The sequence below is a fragment of the Hemitrygon akajei genome, chromosome 17 (assembly GCF_048418815.1).
Source record: "Hemitrygon akajei chromosome 17, sHemAka1.3, whole genome shotgun sequence".
Lineage (NCBI taxonomy): Eukaryota > Metazoa > Chordata > Chondrichthyes > Myliobatiformes > Dasyatidae > Hemitrygon > Hemitrygon akajei.
Window position 1 is genome coordinate 57274776 of NC_133140.1, and position 15873 is coordinate 57290648.

At 38.2% G+C, this 15873-nt stretch overlaps 1 protein-coding gene across 2 annotated transcripts; it reads right to left on the reverse strand.

The window, feature by feature from the left end:
* Window positions 1-335: 335 nt before the first annotated feature.
* On the reverse strand, window positions 336-10418 carry LOC140740992 (thyrotropin-releasing hormone receptor-like). Of its 2 annotated transcripts, none has more exons than XM_073070629.1 (3): window positions 10300-10418; window positions 8487-9374; window positions 336-588 (listed from the first exon to the last, which is right to left on the reverse strand). In XM_073070629.1, the coding sequence occupies exons 2-3, from the start codon at window positions 9282-9284 to the stop codon at window positions 550-552; spliced, it is 837 nt and encodes a 278-aa protein (XP_072926730.1). In that variant the 5' UTR covers window positions 9285-9374; window positions 10300-10418; the 3' UTR covers window positions 336-549. The 2 variants fall into 2 exon arrangements, with proteins under 2 accessions (XP_072926730.1, XP_072926729.1); XM_073070628.1 differs by lacking the exon at window positions 336-588 and adding an exon at window positions 5616-6236.
* Window positions 10419-15873: the final 5455 nt, after the last annotated feature.

The following is a 15873-nucleotide window of genomic DNA, read 5'->3' on the forward strand; positions in this document are numbered from 1 at the left end:
CTAGTTGGGAAAGTGGTTTCCTTAGAAGGACGATTTCCACTTGGGGAACTAAAAAATGGGACCAAAATCAGATTCATCAGATCAAATAAAATGTTAGCATATGCTTTTTTAAAATTTTTCTTTAAAGCTAAAATATCACATGCATGTCTACCTTTCACTAAGAGTCCAGGACATAATGCCTCCAACAACACAATACAAATTTGTTGTCTTAAAGTGGTACAATTGAAGTCAGGTAGAAACCAATGATACATTTGGAACAAAGAATTTATTGGGTTAAACTACACCCACTTATGTTTTTCAATCATACAGTTAACATCAGCATACAGAAAGCCTCGGAAAATAGACGTAAATAATGCAACATCCTGCATTGTACAATTAACAGGGTACCAAAGCTCCACTATGTCACTCCATTCATATATTAAAATTTACCCATCAGTCCACAAAATATTTTGCCTTAGCAGTTTCTAGTAAAAACAATGTGATTAGGAGCTTGGTGACGGTGCACAGGCAGTTACAGTATTAGCCTCAATGTAAAGCAGCTTTTGTTGATCAGCATTTGCAGTGAACAGCTTCACCTGTTTGGCTGCCCTGTGAAGCAAATAGAGACCCCAGCTCAGCTGAATAATTAACGTTCTCATCACACCTTATAACTGATTAACAAGGTACAGGTAATAAGTGGTTTAAAGCATAAGATTAGAATGGCTTAATTTGTTTCATACCGTAAATCTGTGAAGGACTACAACTGTTCTGTATACCAAAGTTTAATCGTTCACTTCCCATAAGAAGGAATAAGCAATGAATAAAATAAATGCTTCTAAAGCAACTTGGTTCTGTGAATCATTCTTATTCCGCCTGCTCTGTCCTGCCAAAAACATAAAGGCGAGCTGCATCCTGGAAATGCGGTCAGAATCTTTATTGTTAAAACTACTCCATGTTGGACTGTAAGATGCTGTCTAGATTGGATAATTACGTCAACACATTATCAATGCCTTGAATATTACAATATTAATTGCACTTTGCACAACTATTCATGCACTTGCACACAATGCCATTTATCAGATGTTATTTACTGTGATTTACAATTAAATAGCTTTAGAACAAAAATAACCTACACACCAGCATTCTCCATTGATTTGTATGCATGCAACAGAGCCAATAACATAACATCTAAATTCTGATATATTCTGATATTTTGCTGAAAACATTGCTGTAATCTTTGTATTTTGTACCATTAAAAATACATTAGCATTGCTGTGTGAACTGGATTTAATCAAGCAGATCTCCTCATGCATATCATAAACTAATAATTGAGTAGTTTAAACAGATGGCAAGCACCTGAACTATTTGATATCTACAATCTGTCTGAGAATACACAATAAAGTGCACAGAATATACAATCAGTAACATTTACGAAGAATAAAAAGATCGCATGATGGAACAGCAGTTCCATCCAAAAACTCCAGAGCACGCCATATTGCATACGGAGTCAGCAGGATGAAACACTCTGCAAAAGAGACCACAGTATTGTGGGGGGGGGGGGGGGGGGGGGGGAGCATATGCCTAACGATTAGGGTCTGCCCTGATGGTGAAGTGGCATCCACACCCGGACTTTGGGGCAAGAGGTCCCGGGTTCGAATCCAGCCAGCAACTTGCATGAGTTCCACCCTGTGCTGGGTTGAGCATCGAGCTAGCAACTCAGCCTCGTAAAACAGGCAAAATGCTGAAGAAATGGAGAGGTTGCCACCCGATGCACCAAAAGGGTGCAGGGAGGAACTTTAACCATTAGAAGGTTGAAGAATAAAGGACACATTTTAATAAAAACTATTAATATTAAGGTATCCTAACTGTCCATTAATTGATCTCCAATATCCGAAGGGACAATAATATTTATAACGAAGATTTTGTATCCTCGAGGAACAACTTTGCACTGGAGTAATTCAAGCTTCCTCCCCACTGGCATCACCAATTCCTGCTACATCCCATGAAGTTCCAATGGTCATAAAAGCTGGGTGTTCATTCAAGCTGTTCCAAACTGATGGGTCACCTTCCTCACATTATGTTTTATTTATGCCAGTGAAGCATTCTCTTTCATCACTACTCTCCAGCTGCCTACCCCTCTCCCTCATCACTCTTTCCCTGCAAAAAAAATGGCTGAGTTAGAGAATCAGATGAGGACAGGAATCAAACCCTGCCCTCTACAAATTGTCCAAGTTGCATGCCATCTTTGACAATGTCTCCCATCCACTCCATAAGGTACTGGTTAGGCACAGGAGTACATTCAGCCAGAGACTCATTCCACCAAGATGTAACACTGAGCGTCATAGGAAGTTATTCCTGCTTGTGGCCATCAAACTTTACAACTCCTCCCTCAGAGTGTCAGACACCCTGAGCCAATAGGCTGGTCCTGGACTTATTTCCACTTGGAATAATTTACTTATTATTATTTAATTATTTATGGTTTTATATTGCTATATTTCTACACTATTCTTGGTTGGTGCGACTGTAACGAAACCCAATTTCCCTCGGGATCAATAAAGTATGTCTGTCTGCCTGTCTGTCTCACTCTGACTCTTCAGACTGAGACACATACTTCAAATTCACAATTTTTAAATTAATGAACAGTGGTGCTGAAAGTGAAGCGCTGAGAAACTGAAAGATGGGCTTAAAATTGGACTCAAAGTGAAATCTGTGCAAGTTGTAATTGTAATTGCTAGCCTGTTCACCTGGCAATCTGTTACCCATAACTTTCGCCAGCTGGTTCAGCCCCTGCAAAAGTAGCCTTGTTTGCTATAATTAATGAATCAAGAAAGACTTGTCTTATAGTGTACAAAGAGCATTACAGCACAGTGCAGGCCCTAAGACCCTCTTAATGTACTCCAACATCAGCCTAACCCTTCCCACATAGCCCTCATTTTGCTTTCATCCTTGTGTCTATCTGAGTGTCTCTTACATGTCCCTCTGTATCTGCCTCTGTCACCATCCCTGGCAGAGTGTTTCACACACCCACCCCTCTCTGTTTAAAATAAAAAGCTGCCTCTCACATCCTCCCTACACTTCACTCCCAACACCTTAAAGTTGTGGCCCCTTGTACAGTGTACGTTTCACTAATAAGAGACCATGTAACTTGCACATCCTTAAACGATGGGAGGGTTGTGGGTAGTAACTGGGTGACCTGAGCTCTAAACAACACGTAGTTCAGCCATCAGTAAAGAAGGGCCCAACTTCAGGAAACTGAGCCATCACACTCTCTTGTACATAACTTAAATCACCTGAAATGCAGGTCTAATTTTAAAGAATTAAATTGCGGCTTTTCCAAGCATTTGCCTGGCAACTAAATACAAAGATCTAAAATTAAATCTTCAGCAGCGTAAGGGTTAGTGTGATGCTATTACTGCTCAGGGCATTTCAGAGCCCGGAGTTCAATTCTAAAAGAAATCTCCATAATCCTCCCCCATCGAATGCATGGGTTTCCCCTGGTGCTCCAGTTACCTCCCACAGCCTGAAGACACACCGGGTAGGTAGTATAAATTGCCTCATGATTAGTTTAGGGTTGTGGTATGGCTCAAAGGGGCAGAAGGGGCTGATTTGCACAGTATCATTAATAAATAAATAACATTTGTGAATGTGTGTGGACCATCAAACTTTGTGTCCACCATAACTCTCTCTGCTTTTCCAATATCCAATCACTCCCATCCTAGGGGCCTGAAATTCATTGCTCAAGATAGGTGAGCTCCTTTACTCTAAGGGGCTGCAGTTCATTCCAGTTGTTGAGATGAGGATTAAGCTTCTATTACAGGACAAGTTTGGACATCCCAGCAGAGTGCCTGCTGCAAAAATGAACAAAAAGACGAGGCACTGCTGCTGGTGCAGCTAATTTCAGACAAAGTCACTGTCTATGCTAAATTTTGAGTAGTCGATATTCAGGGTGATACTCAAATATGCCCCAGTAATTCCCCAGCAAGCCAGAACACCTAGTGAGGTGTATGAGCCTGCTAGACAGTGCAAGTAGAACTTCCACAGGGTTCCAGGTATAAGGCACACCTGGAAGGAAGGAAAATTAAATCTTTTATCAAATACATACACCTCCCAACATTCTCTCCTGTTTCACAAGCAGCTGAGTTCCCTAGGAATTATTAACGTCGGAAGCCATTTGGTCAATTAAATTGATTTAAATTGATTTCTCTCAGTGGAACCCCATTAATTTCATTGCCCACTGACTTTCCTGTAATACTCCTGTATAACCACCTGCTGTGCCACCATGCTCTCTGGGATAAGTCGTGATGCTGGCATCTGGAGGGATATTTTTAAATGGGGGGGGGGGGGGGGGGTTCCACTCAGACCAGAATAATTAGCATGCTAAAAGGTGGAATGTCTCAATCAGCTGTTCCTGGCTCTCAAACTGAGAACAAAATCTTCAGAGCTAAAGTTGCAAGGTTGTTCCGTAGAGAATTCTAGGAACTAAAATTGTGTCAACTGATTTCTAAATATGGTAATTTGTATGAAGTCTTCAAAGTGTATTCATGACAAAGTACAAGTACTGCAGGTGTGCTTGAGTGTTGTCAGAGCAGAGTTTCTCTCCTCTAGCCAACTCTGTTAAACTTGACTCAAATTAGTTTAAATGCAGGGCTTACTTTAAACACGGGAGTATATCTGATCTTCTATTGTAGATGAAGTAGATTCCATTTTTATGTTGTCGCTTTTCCCACAATCATTCTGCTTTTCACCGTGTTGCTTGCCATTAACATCGGGGCTCCCTTTGACCGTATTATGCATCGCACTGTAATTAAGAGGAGTTGTGTACAATGGACGCTGCTGGGTGTTACCTTGGCTACAATTGCTCAGTCTTTTTTTTATTAGTTTTTTTATACATTTTCTACATCGCTACAGATAAAAAAAACCCAGATCGAAATGAAGAACATTAATACAGTGCAAAAATAAACATACAATAATAATATAATACAAAAGAAGATAATTGAGAAAGCACCCAAATTGAAGATATGTAAAATTAGTATCCTCCCCAAGCCCCGCAACAAAAAAGAACTCCAGACCAACCACAACACAATCTAGAGAGTATACATCAGGACATTCAAACCCCCAAAACTGTAAATACACTTAGCACAGAAGATATTAATGCCTACGACCAACAAAAAAGGAGCTGAAAGCAAGGGACCAAAAAAAAACCTTAGTTAAGAGGAAGGTTATGAAAATACTCAATAAAAGGTCCCCAGACCCTATGGAACTTTGTATCCGAATTAAGAACTGAATAATGAATTTTTTCCAAGGACAGGACATAATATCATTAAGCCATTGAGCATGCGTGGGCGGGGCAACATCCCTCCATCTAAGGAGGATTAAACGTCTAGCCAGGAGAGAAGCAAAAGGTAATATTCGACACTTAGTCGAACTCAGATGTAAATCTGTCTCACCCAAAAAACCGAACAAAGCAATTAAAGGGTTAGGTTCTAGGTGGTGATTCAGAATACAAGATAACGTTATGAAGACGTCTTTCCAAAATTTCTCCAAGCTAGGACAAAACCAGTACATATGAATGAGAGAGGCCTCGCTCCTTTTGCATTTATCACAGAGAGGACTAATGTTAGGGTAAAATCGGGATAGTTTAGATTTAGACATATGGGCTCTATGAACAATCTTAGACTGTAAAAGGCAATGGCGAGCACAAAGAGAGGTTGAATTAACCGATTTGAGAATCGAATCCCAAGTCTCATCAGATAAGGAGATAATTAAATCATGCTCCCAAGCCATTCTAATTTTATCCACAGGGGCACACCGTAAGGATGCTAATTTATCACGAATAAATGATATTAAACCTTTACCTAGTGGATTAATAGAAAGAAAGAAATCCATAACATTTTTCTCAGGCATTTCAGGGAAGTTAGGAATTAAAGGATTAATAAAGTGTCTAATTTGGAGATATCTAAAAAAATGAGCATTGGGCAGATTGAACTTAGCAGAGAGCTGTTGAAGGCAGATTGAACTTAGCAGAGAGCTGTTGAACAATTGCTCAGTCTTTTGAAAGCAGATCTGAATTTCTGAGACATTAGATTATAAATGACAGGATTGATAGCACTGTTGGTATAGATGCACAGCCTGCAGAATAAAAGGAACCAAATATTGTCGTATTGCTTGTCCGTGAAGGAATTGACCACGACTATTGTTCTGTATGGCATCCAGAGTACAGCAAACAGAATAACAACCACCACAAGCATCTTAGTGACCTGTAGTGAAGCAAAGTCCAGACATTCAGTTGAGCCATTTAAAATTATCTTGAATATATTTCCTTTCAGAATGCACATTCTGCTCTTCCTTAAATTACACGAACTGGATATTAAGCAGTACCAATTTCCATCCATTATAAAACTCTTTGAGCAGGACTTAATTGAATTTCAATTCAATGTAATCATTTGAAAATGATTTTTAATTAAGATTTCAACACTAATTAGTTAGCTTTCCATCATTTTCTGTCCCCAATCAGGGATATAATTGTGGTTTTTTAATGCTGTACTTCCTTTTGACTATCTTAAGCTGAGCAAAAAGGACAAGAAAGTGACTCTCGAGCTTTAACCAATGGAAATTTGTGAATCTCCTGGCATGTAAAACAGTCTACTCTTTCATTATTCTGAAGTAAGGCAGAGTAATTGGAATTTTAATTAATTAATATAATGTCAGTTTCCTGCAACACAGCATCCTGATTTTTAGAGGTGATGTCGGGTAAACCAATGAAGATTGGATACACAACAAGCAGGATAGACAAAGGATATTTTTGAATTTCTAAATACTATAATGTAAATACCCAAAGAATTCAGAAGTGAACAGGTGAAAATTTTAAATACTTTTCACAGAGGATAATGTCGTACACCCTTAGAAATATGTACTCTCACAACATATATGACCATAATACCATAAGAGCATAAAGCATTAGAGTAGAATTAGACCATTTGGCCCATCAAGTCAGCTCTACCATTTAATCATGGCTGATTTGTTTTCCCTCTCAACCCCATTCTCCTGCTTCTACTCTGTAACCTTTGGTGCCTTTACTGATGAAGACCTTACCAACCTCCGTTTTAAATATATCCAATGACTTGGCCTCAATGGCCATCTGTGGCCTACATGCCCACAGATCCACTCCTCAGTCGGACTGTTAGAAATATCAGGTAATCCAGCAGCCATTCGGACCAACAGAAATTCCTGCTCATTTAAGAAGCATCTGGATGAACACTTGAATCATTAAGGTATGGTAGGCAACAGGTCTAATGCTGGTAAATTAGATTAATGTAAACAGCTGTTCAGTAGTCAGCATTGACCCTATCTATTTTTATATGGATGTTTGATTTTAATTTAGAACTATTTCATCTCCAACATAAGGCAACAGACAGATTCTCCCAAAATACTCCAAAATATTCTGTCCATTTTTGCTGTCACATATTACACCCTAGTTTCATTTTCTAGCAGGAACAATTTGCATCTTGTTGGCGCAAAAATTCACCCAAAAATTAGAATTTAATTCAAACCAGAAAAACAGTAACAGAATCTACAATATGTTTAGCACTTATTGAGTTGGGACCTTTTGCTCACAGAATGGAGGTAATTTGATAAAACCCAAAAATCCTAAAACTCGGAACTGATGAAGAATAGATCTGAATTCGGCACGGACTAGAAGGTCTGAGATGGCCTGTTTCTGTGCTGTAATTATTATATGGTTATATGGTTAATGGGAAACCCTTCCTCACGACATAGAGTATTGTGCCAAAGTCTTTGGCACATCTATATATAACAAGGGTGCCTAAGACTTTTGTGTAGTACTCTAGTAATTTGATGTATTGCACTGTAATGCTGGTGCAAAAAAAACATGACATGTGAGTGATGAGGGTCCCTAGGATGGATTGAGAGTGGGAAGAGGACAGGGAGAGGGAAATCTTGGATGGGATAAGGGGAAGGAAGAGGGGAGGGAGCGGGAAGCAACAGAGATACCTTCTGTAATGAGCAATAAACCAACTGTTTGAAACCAAATGAGCTTGCCTGGCGTCTTAGGGCCAGGAGTGTCTGAACCCATGCCAACCCTCACCCCGCAACTCCTTCTCTGCCACCTGTCCCAGACTGTTCCTGTGGCACTCCACCCTCACTATTCCCAACGTCCTTTGCTCCCGCCAGATTTACAAACTTGCTCTCCACTCCATGTTGACAAATACAGTACTGTGCGAAAGACTTAGGCACCTTAGCTATATATATATATATATGTGCCTAAGACTTCTGCACGGTACTGCAATTCTTGTAAAATCATCGTACTTGCTGGTACTAGTCTTCCTTTATTGCCCACCAACCTTCTGGCAGTTTTCCTGACATTCTATCCTATCTGTCTTCATCAGCCTCCCTTCCTCATGACGGTCATAACTAAAGCTAGTTCTTTCCACTTTACTAAATCTAAACCAGCATCTTGCCTGTTCTCCTAGCTTTGAAGGCAACATTACCTGTTTTCTGGATGAAATGGATCCCTTGCTGGTTCGGCTAGAAGAGTGGGAGCCGATTTGCTCTGACCCACGGCGCTCATTCCGTTGCTCAGGACCTGTATTAACTTGGTTTGGAATGGAACTGAGGAACAGGATCCGGCCAATCAGCCCATACAGTACTGAGGCCACAATCAAAGGGATCACATAGAAGATGGTGAAATCAATGAAGTAGATGGGCAAGTACAGATTCCTGGAGACTTTGTAGCCACATTCAGCGTTCTGCCTGCTGTTGACATTGAGATCTACCAAGAAAAACCATAGCATGCAATAGAAGGAGGTAAATACCCAAAGAAACGTTACGATTTTCTTGGCTCTGGAGACTGTGCATATGGACTGTGCTTTCATTGGGTGGCAGATAGCGATGTATCGTTCCACAGTGAATGCTGTAATGGAACATGATGATGCATTGATGCCCAGGTATTGTAGGTAGGTGATACCCATGCAGCCTACATGCCCATAGATCCACTCATCAATCAGACTGTCAGAAATATTAGGTAATCCTGCAGCCACTAGGACCATCAGATCAGCCATGGCAAGACTGACCAGGTAATAGTTAGTTGGAGTTCTCATGCGTCTGGTGGTCATGACCACCAGCACCACCATAATATTCCCGATGATTCCAGTTCCGCATATTGTCGAAACCAACAGCACTGAGGCAGCCTTGTACACTGTGGATTTGTAAACCAAGTCTGTCCCAGCTGAAGCTGGATTTGCCAGGGAGCTATTAGTGGACGTCAGAAACGTACTCACATTTTTCATAGTGGAAAGATGTTCTGTTCCTCAAGCTTAAGAGATACAGGGTTTAACTTGGATGACGATGCTTCTAGAGCAAGACAGAGTATTAATGTGCTGAAAGATAAAGTGGTTTGATTATTTACACTCTCCCATCCAGTCTATCAAAAGCTCTATTATTATCTGCATATTATTATCACAAAATTGTTAGAAAACATAGAAAATGCAGGCTGATTATTTAAGACCAAATAGAATCAAAAACAAGCTTTTAGAAGGCATTCATTCTTTCATTTTTTTAGAAAAGCATGAGAACTTAATTCCTTGCAAATAATTTAAGAATTATTCAAGGTTTAAAGCTCTTCAGAACAATTAACTTTCAGAACTTTTCAGTCCTTATGACTTTGCAATCTGTTTTAACATATAACATATATTAACATATCTTTTTTCTTGAAGAAATATTATACATTTACCAGGTGGTTGAATTAATAACTATACTTGTGCCAATAACATAATATATAGAAAATATTCTAACTTCATCTTCAAAGGGAGTTATTTTATCCCTTTGAAATGTTCTGTGCAATTTTTCTGTTTCTGGTTTATGAATGTGAATTTATGGTTGATGGTTTCTATAATATATAATAGATTAGTCAACTATCATATTAAACATAACTGTGATTTGTTAATGATCCAAAATAATAACTTTAGCATACTATCATTCTCAGGCACGACATACCGTATTATTGACAGTTGATTTAATCATATTTAAAACAAATACAAATTAGGTCAGTTAATAATTCTGATTATCAACTTCTTTCTGCACTGAGATCAAATCCCACCACATCTGGAAATGTTAATCATCCCCAGTGGTCATCTTTTTTTGCTTTACAAACATCATGTAATGTTCAAATTAAGCAAGTAATGATAATCACAGAGCTAATTTTATCTAAATTTTCAAAATTCTGAAGCATAAACTTGGCTTAAAAGAATTATAATTTGTTTCTTATACTGGAGAAAACAATAATTTTCTAAGTCATTATCCTACCTTAAAATATGATCCACCGCATTAATATCAGTTCCTTTCTGAGAAGGGCTGTACTTATATCTGTGATTTCAGTACCTGATGAAGCAGGATAGTGTGAAGAAAGACTGCAGAGCCCCTTGTAGAAGACTTCTTAGAATATTGTAGGCAACCTGCTCGGAACCGGGTTGATATAGTCCCCTTCAATCAGCCACTAGTCACATGATCTTTTTATCTGAATTTATATTTGTAACCATAGCTACACTGCTTATATGCTTCCATGGTTACCATGCTATATTCTTACACACAATTCAACAATCTTTTCGCCCAGTGCCCACTAACTTCAAGCTGCACTCCTTTTAGTACCAAAGGTCCAGTTATTATTTTTTTAATTCTTTCGTGGTTGATACGTTGCCTGTTATTATAATATATAGCCACAAATCATCATACATAGACTACATAGCTGCTTTAAAGAATCTTTGGAGATATTTCTCCCAGCATTCAGTTAACCTGTTGAATTTGTTGAAGCTTGCTCTTTGTTTTTTCACTTAATTTTGCAAATAATTTCATGATACCTCAACAGATACCATTCTTTTCAACTATTTATGAATGATCTTAAACTATAGCATGAAAGCAGTAATGAAAATTGACTTCTGACTAATTAATCTCAATATTTATCTTTCCAGTCTTTTCAAAAAACTTGAAAAGCCTTAAGAGTTACACAATGACATTAGCTTAACAGTTAAATGCATAAGTTGCTTCTTTAATAAGGTATTTAACCCTTTTGATTTATACCTTTCAAAATGTGCATGATTCTATAATATTGTAATAAAATGCATCTTTACTGCTACATTGCTATAGCTGAGAAAATAATTGCCTGTACATTCTAGCTATCAGAATGTGTATACTTAAACATGTGATTCAATTCTGATCATTCATAAAATTTTAAAGCTTTCCTTGGAAAATGCCTCCAATCCCCAAAACAATGTGTTAATGAGGAATTCCTGGTGTGCAGCTGTAGTTGTTTTTGTTGTGTACTTATGAAACCAAATTCCTCCAAGACTCTTCCCACTAAATACACATCAACTCAGTGTGGCACGGAATGGAGTGAGCAAATTAGAGGACATTAGTGGGCAATAACCAAGGACAAGATGAGGATAACTCGAGCTATTTGTCTAGAGCATCTTCAATAAACTCTGTCTTGTACCTGGATGATCCAAGAAAAGGTTGTGGTGTGGCTATGCAAACATTGAGTGTTGACCGCAGGATGGACAGATATAAGGACATATTGATTTGGATTAGGCCTTTGATTAAATTAGGTATTTTAATTCGATGCAGGTTAGAATATTTTAGTGAAATGAAAACTATCTAACCTGGTCTAATCAAAATGTGGCCTTTAATAGTTTAACAAAAAAAAGGGAGAACTTCTTGAAAACCTTAGTAAAGACTTTCAAGATTGAATGAAAGAGACAGGTGGAAGGAGAAACGAATAAAAGTCAGTGGTCTGATACTGCAAGGAAGAGCTTGTGGATTTTATACTCTTTTCTAATTTATGAAATGAATATGTTGGCTTTATCCAGCTTCAATTTCAGTAACGTTCTTTCATGGAATACTTGAATTTAAATATTTAACTTTAAATTTTAATTTAATATAATGACATTTATAAATTATTATTTAAATTTGAATGTATCTTTATAAGTCATAAACATAAGATATTTAAATGTCAAAATACAACTTCTATATTCTTTCAAGCTCATTCTAAAATTATATCTTTTTCTTTATACATTCTGTATTTTTTTGTGATTCATTCCTGTTCTGAAATCCCTTATACAGTCAAATGACAGCTGAAAACAAAGCTTTACTTGTAAAATCAAATCTATTCTTTGTTATTTATTTGATGAAAAAAGGATCTCTAACTGACCTCTTGCTGAGCAGAGCACACTTCACATCCAAGCATTCCCAGGAGTTTCTACAACAGTGGGAAACTTGCAAATCCTCAATTGTAGTCAAAAGATACTCCATCAAGTATAAACCTCATAATTCCTTCCTTTCTTCCAGTCCACCATTGCTGCACACTGATGTAATTCCAGCATAGGGTGCTGCATAGAGTATCACCTGCACCTTTCATCAACAATAATTATTTAAATAATCTTTAAAAATAAATGTGCTCTAGGTTTCACTAGAGAGGAGAAGAAAAAGGTTATTTTGTTGAAATGAAGACAAAGAACGAACATTTTTTAAATTGAATAGATGAATTTTGATTAAAATCTTTTTAGTGTCTCAGAATTATATTTTTTATATTTAAAAACAGCTATAATAACTCTATAGTTTGTTAAAAGAACTGCATTAAACACCTGTTCAATTATATTTACAGAAACCTCCTATAGCTGGCAAAGTCTCAGATGGTGACAGAGGTGTACAGGAGTGAGATCAATCATCTGGTTGCGTGGTATTGCAACAACCACCTTGCATACAATGCTAATAACGTGAAAGAATTGACTGTGGTCTTAAGTCAGGAGAACAGACACCAGTCCTCGTTGAAGGGTTAGCAGTGGAAAGGGTGAGCAGCTGCAAATTTCTGGTTGTCCATATCTCAGAGGATCTAACCTAGGTCCAACATACTGACACAATCATGAAGCAGCATTGCCAGGAGCTATACCTCATTAGAAATTTGAGTAGATTTGGAATGTCAACAAAGACTGTAGGAAATTTCTAAAGGTGTATTGTGGAAATCGTTCTAACTGGTTGCGTGCTATGGAGGCTCCAATGCACAGGATCAAAAGAGGATGTAGAGGCTAGTGGACTCAGCCAGCTCCATCAAAGCCAGTGGCGTTCCCATCATCAAGGGCATCAAGGGTGGTGCTTCAAGAAGGTGCCATCCATCATTAAGGACCCCCTCCACCCAAGACATGCCCTCTTCTCATTACTACCATCAAGGAGGAAATACAGGAACCTGAAGACGTACACTCAGTGTTTTAGGAACAGCTTCTTCCTCCCTGCCATCAGATCTCGGAACAGTCCATGAAATCATGAACACTACTGCGTTATTCATATTTATTATAACTTAATTTTTTTAATATCTTACATTGTACTAATGCCACAAAACAATAAATTTCATTACATATATCAGTTATAATGAACCTAATTCTGGTTGTGAACTCCTCAAAGATATCCATTTGGTGACCATCCAGCTGTGCCCTGAACATTAGACTCCTAAGTAAATCCTGTGGCAAAGCTATTATCTCCTCTATCTATGATGTCTGGAAATCTGTCTGTTGTACCTGTGCCAAATTCAGTATCTTGCACAATACCCAAAGCTTCACCAAGCCCATTAATTTCGGTAGAGAAGAACGGTTCCAATGAAAAGAAGTCTGTTTCACGTAATTTACATTTTCCAATTAATTGAATTAACTCAAATGTATTTAATTATCTTACGGGATTTTTAAAAAATGATTTAAAATTTTATAATAGATTGTTAATAACTTTTGAATGTTGGAGAAATTCAGATACAATCCAATTATGACTTGTTTGACTGTGGTGAAGTGTGAGGTATTTGTTTCTGTGGGTGAAACGTGCTGTTAGCAAGAGTCTGATTTGTGCAATGACCATATTGGAGCCCGATTCATGGAGAAAGTTCCTATCAGAATTGCTTCAGAACTCCAGAGCATCAACACTGGCTGCTTGCTGGTATTATGAACTGACAACAAACTTAAATCAGTGGAATCATTTCTTTTTAAAAGATAGTGGAATTACATCCCACTTCAGAAACAAATTCTGTGCAGTACAATACTGTACCAACCAAGTTGTCATATCAGAAGCAGTGTTAACCCAAGGCCCCATCTGTCTTTATCAACAGGATGTGGAAGATGCAACAGCATAATTCAAAGAGAAAAACAAAAGAATTCTCTCAGTATTTTGCACAATATCCAACACTCAGCTATCATCATTAAAACACTGCCTATCTGATGCTGGGATCTTTCTTTGCAAACTGACTGCATTAGAATTGTAAACATTCTTCAAAAGTATTTAATTGAAACCATTCCTATGGTGGTTTCTTGAAGACAAACCCAAATCACTGAGAGACTAAGCCAGGGTACCTGACACTGTGTGACACGCATCCAAATAATGATTTCCAAATCGAGAAAAGTACTTTCAATCCTTAACTATGAAACCAGCAAAGATGAATGATTTTGTAGCAATAAAAAAACTAAAAAAATTAAATTAGCGATATAACGGTCTAACTTGCGGTCTGATAGCGATATTAGTGTTCAAATAACTTGGCATTCTAATAGCATTCCAATTAGTGATCTAGTTAGTGAAATAACCAAGACAATGTAACTAATTGGGATATTTAAGCGACTGAATAGCCGTCCAATAATGTTCCATTTAATGATCTAGTTAATGTATTAAGTGTAGTTAGCAGTCAACAAACAAGTACCATTTCTGGCTACCTCTAACCAACTAGACTAAACTCAACAACTCTCAACTGATCAACTTAATCAGATAACTAAAAATGATTGGCCCCTGATTATAGAGCCATAGAACCATAGAACATTACAGCACAGAAACAGGCCTTTTGGCCCTTCTTGGCTGTGCCAAACCATTTTTCTGCCTAGTCTTACTGACCTGCACCTGGACCATATCCCTCCATACACCTCTCATCCATGTACCTGTCCAAGTTTTTCTTAAGTGTTAAAAGTGAGCCCGCATTTACCACTTCATCTGGCAGCTCATCCCACACTCCCACCACTCTCTGTGTCATTATGCCCTATGATATATTGTCTTTCACAGACAAGTTATTATCTATATAATAAACATTTAGCAAAAATCCTGCAGCGGCGTGGTGGTGTAATGGCTAGCACAATACTTTACAGTACCAGTGACCTGGGTTCAATTCCTGCCAGTGCCTGTAAGGATTTTGTACAATTTGCTTGTGACTGCATGTGTTTCTTCCAGATGCTCCAGTTTCCTCTCACAGTCCACAGTCTAGTTGGTAGGTTAATTGGTCATTGTAAATTTTCCTGTGATTAGGATTAAGTCCAGGGATTGTTGGGTGGCATGGCTCAAAGGACTAAAAGGGACTATTCCACGCTGTATTTCAATAAATAAATAAAATGAACGAGAATACATAACTATACTCATTTGCTTCCAGCACACACCAACCCGTGTGGCAGATTACCATAATAAACGTGCCACAAAATACGATACAGACAGAAAATAGATATATGGTTCCTACATCCCAGCTCCTTAATTATTAAACTTATAATAAGTCAATGCAACTGTCATCTTGGCCAGAGGTTACCAGCACTTAGCCTATTATAGAGCGATCTTTCCCATCACTCGCTACCAAGTCAAAGTCATAAAGCTTCTGGAGCTGTATCTCCTCAAACCTCTGCCTCCTGTGGAAGACAGATCATGGTTATATGTCTGTCCAGAAAGCTGGTCTTGGTCTTGGTGCACACCTGCCACACAAATCCTCTTCTGTCTGGAGAGACTTGAATGACTCTTCCCACGATCCATGAGTTTTGTGATGCTGTGTCTTAAACTATAAGCACAATATCTCCTGGGAGGAAATTGTGTTTTATACCTGTCCATTTC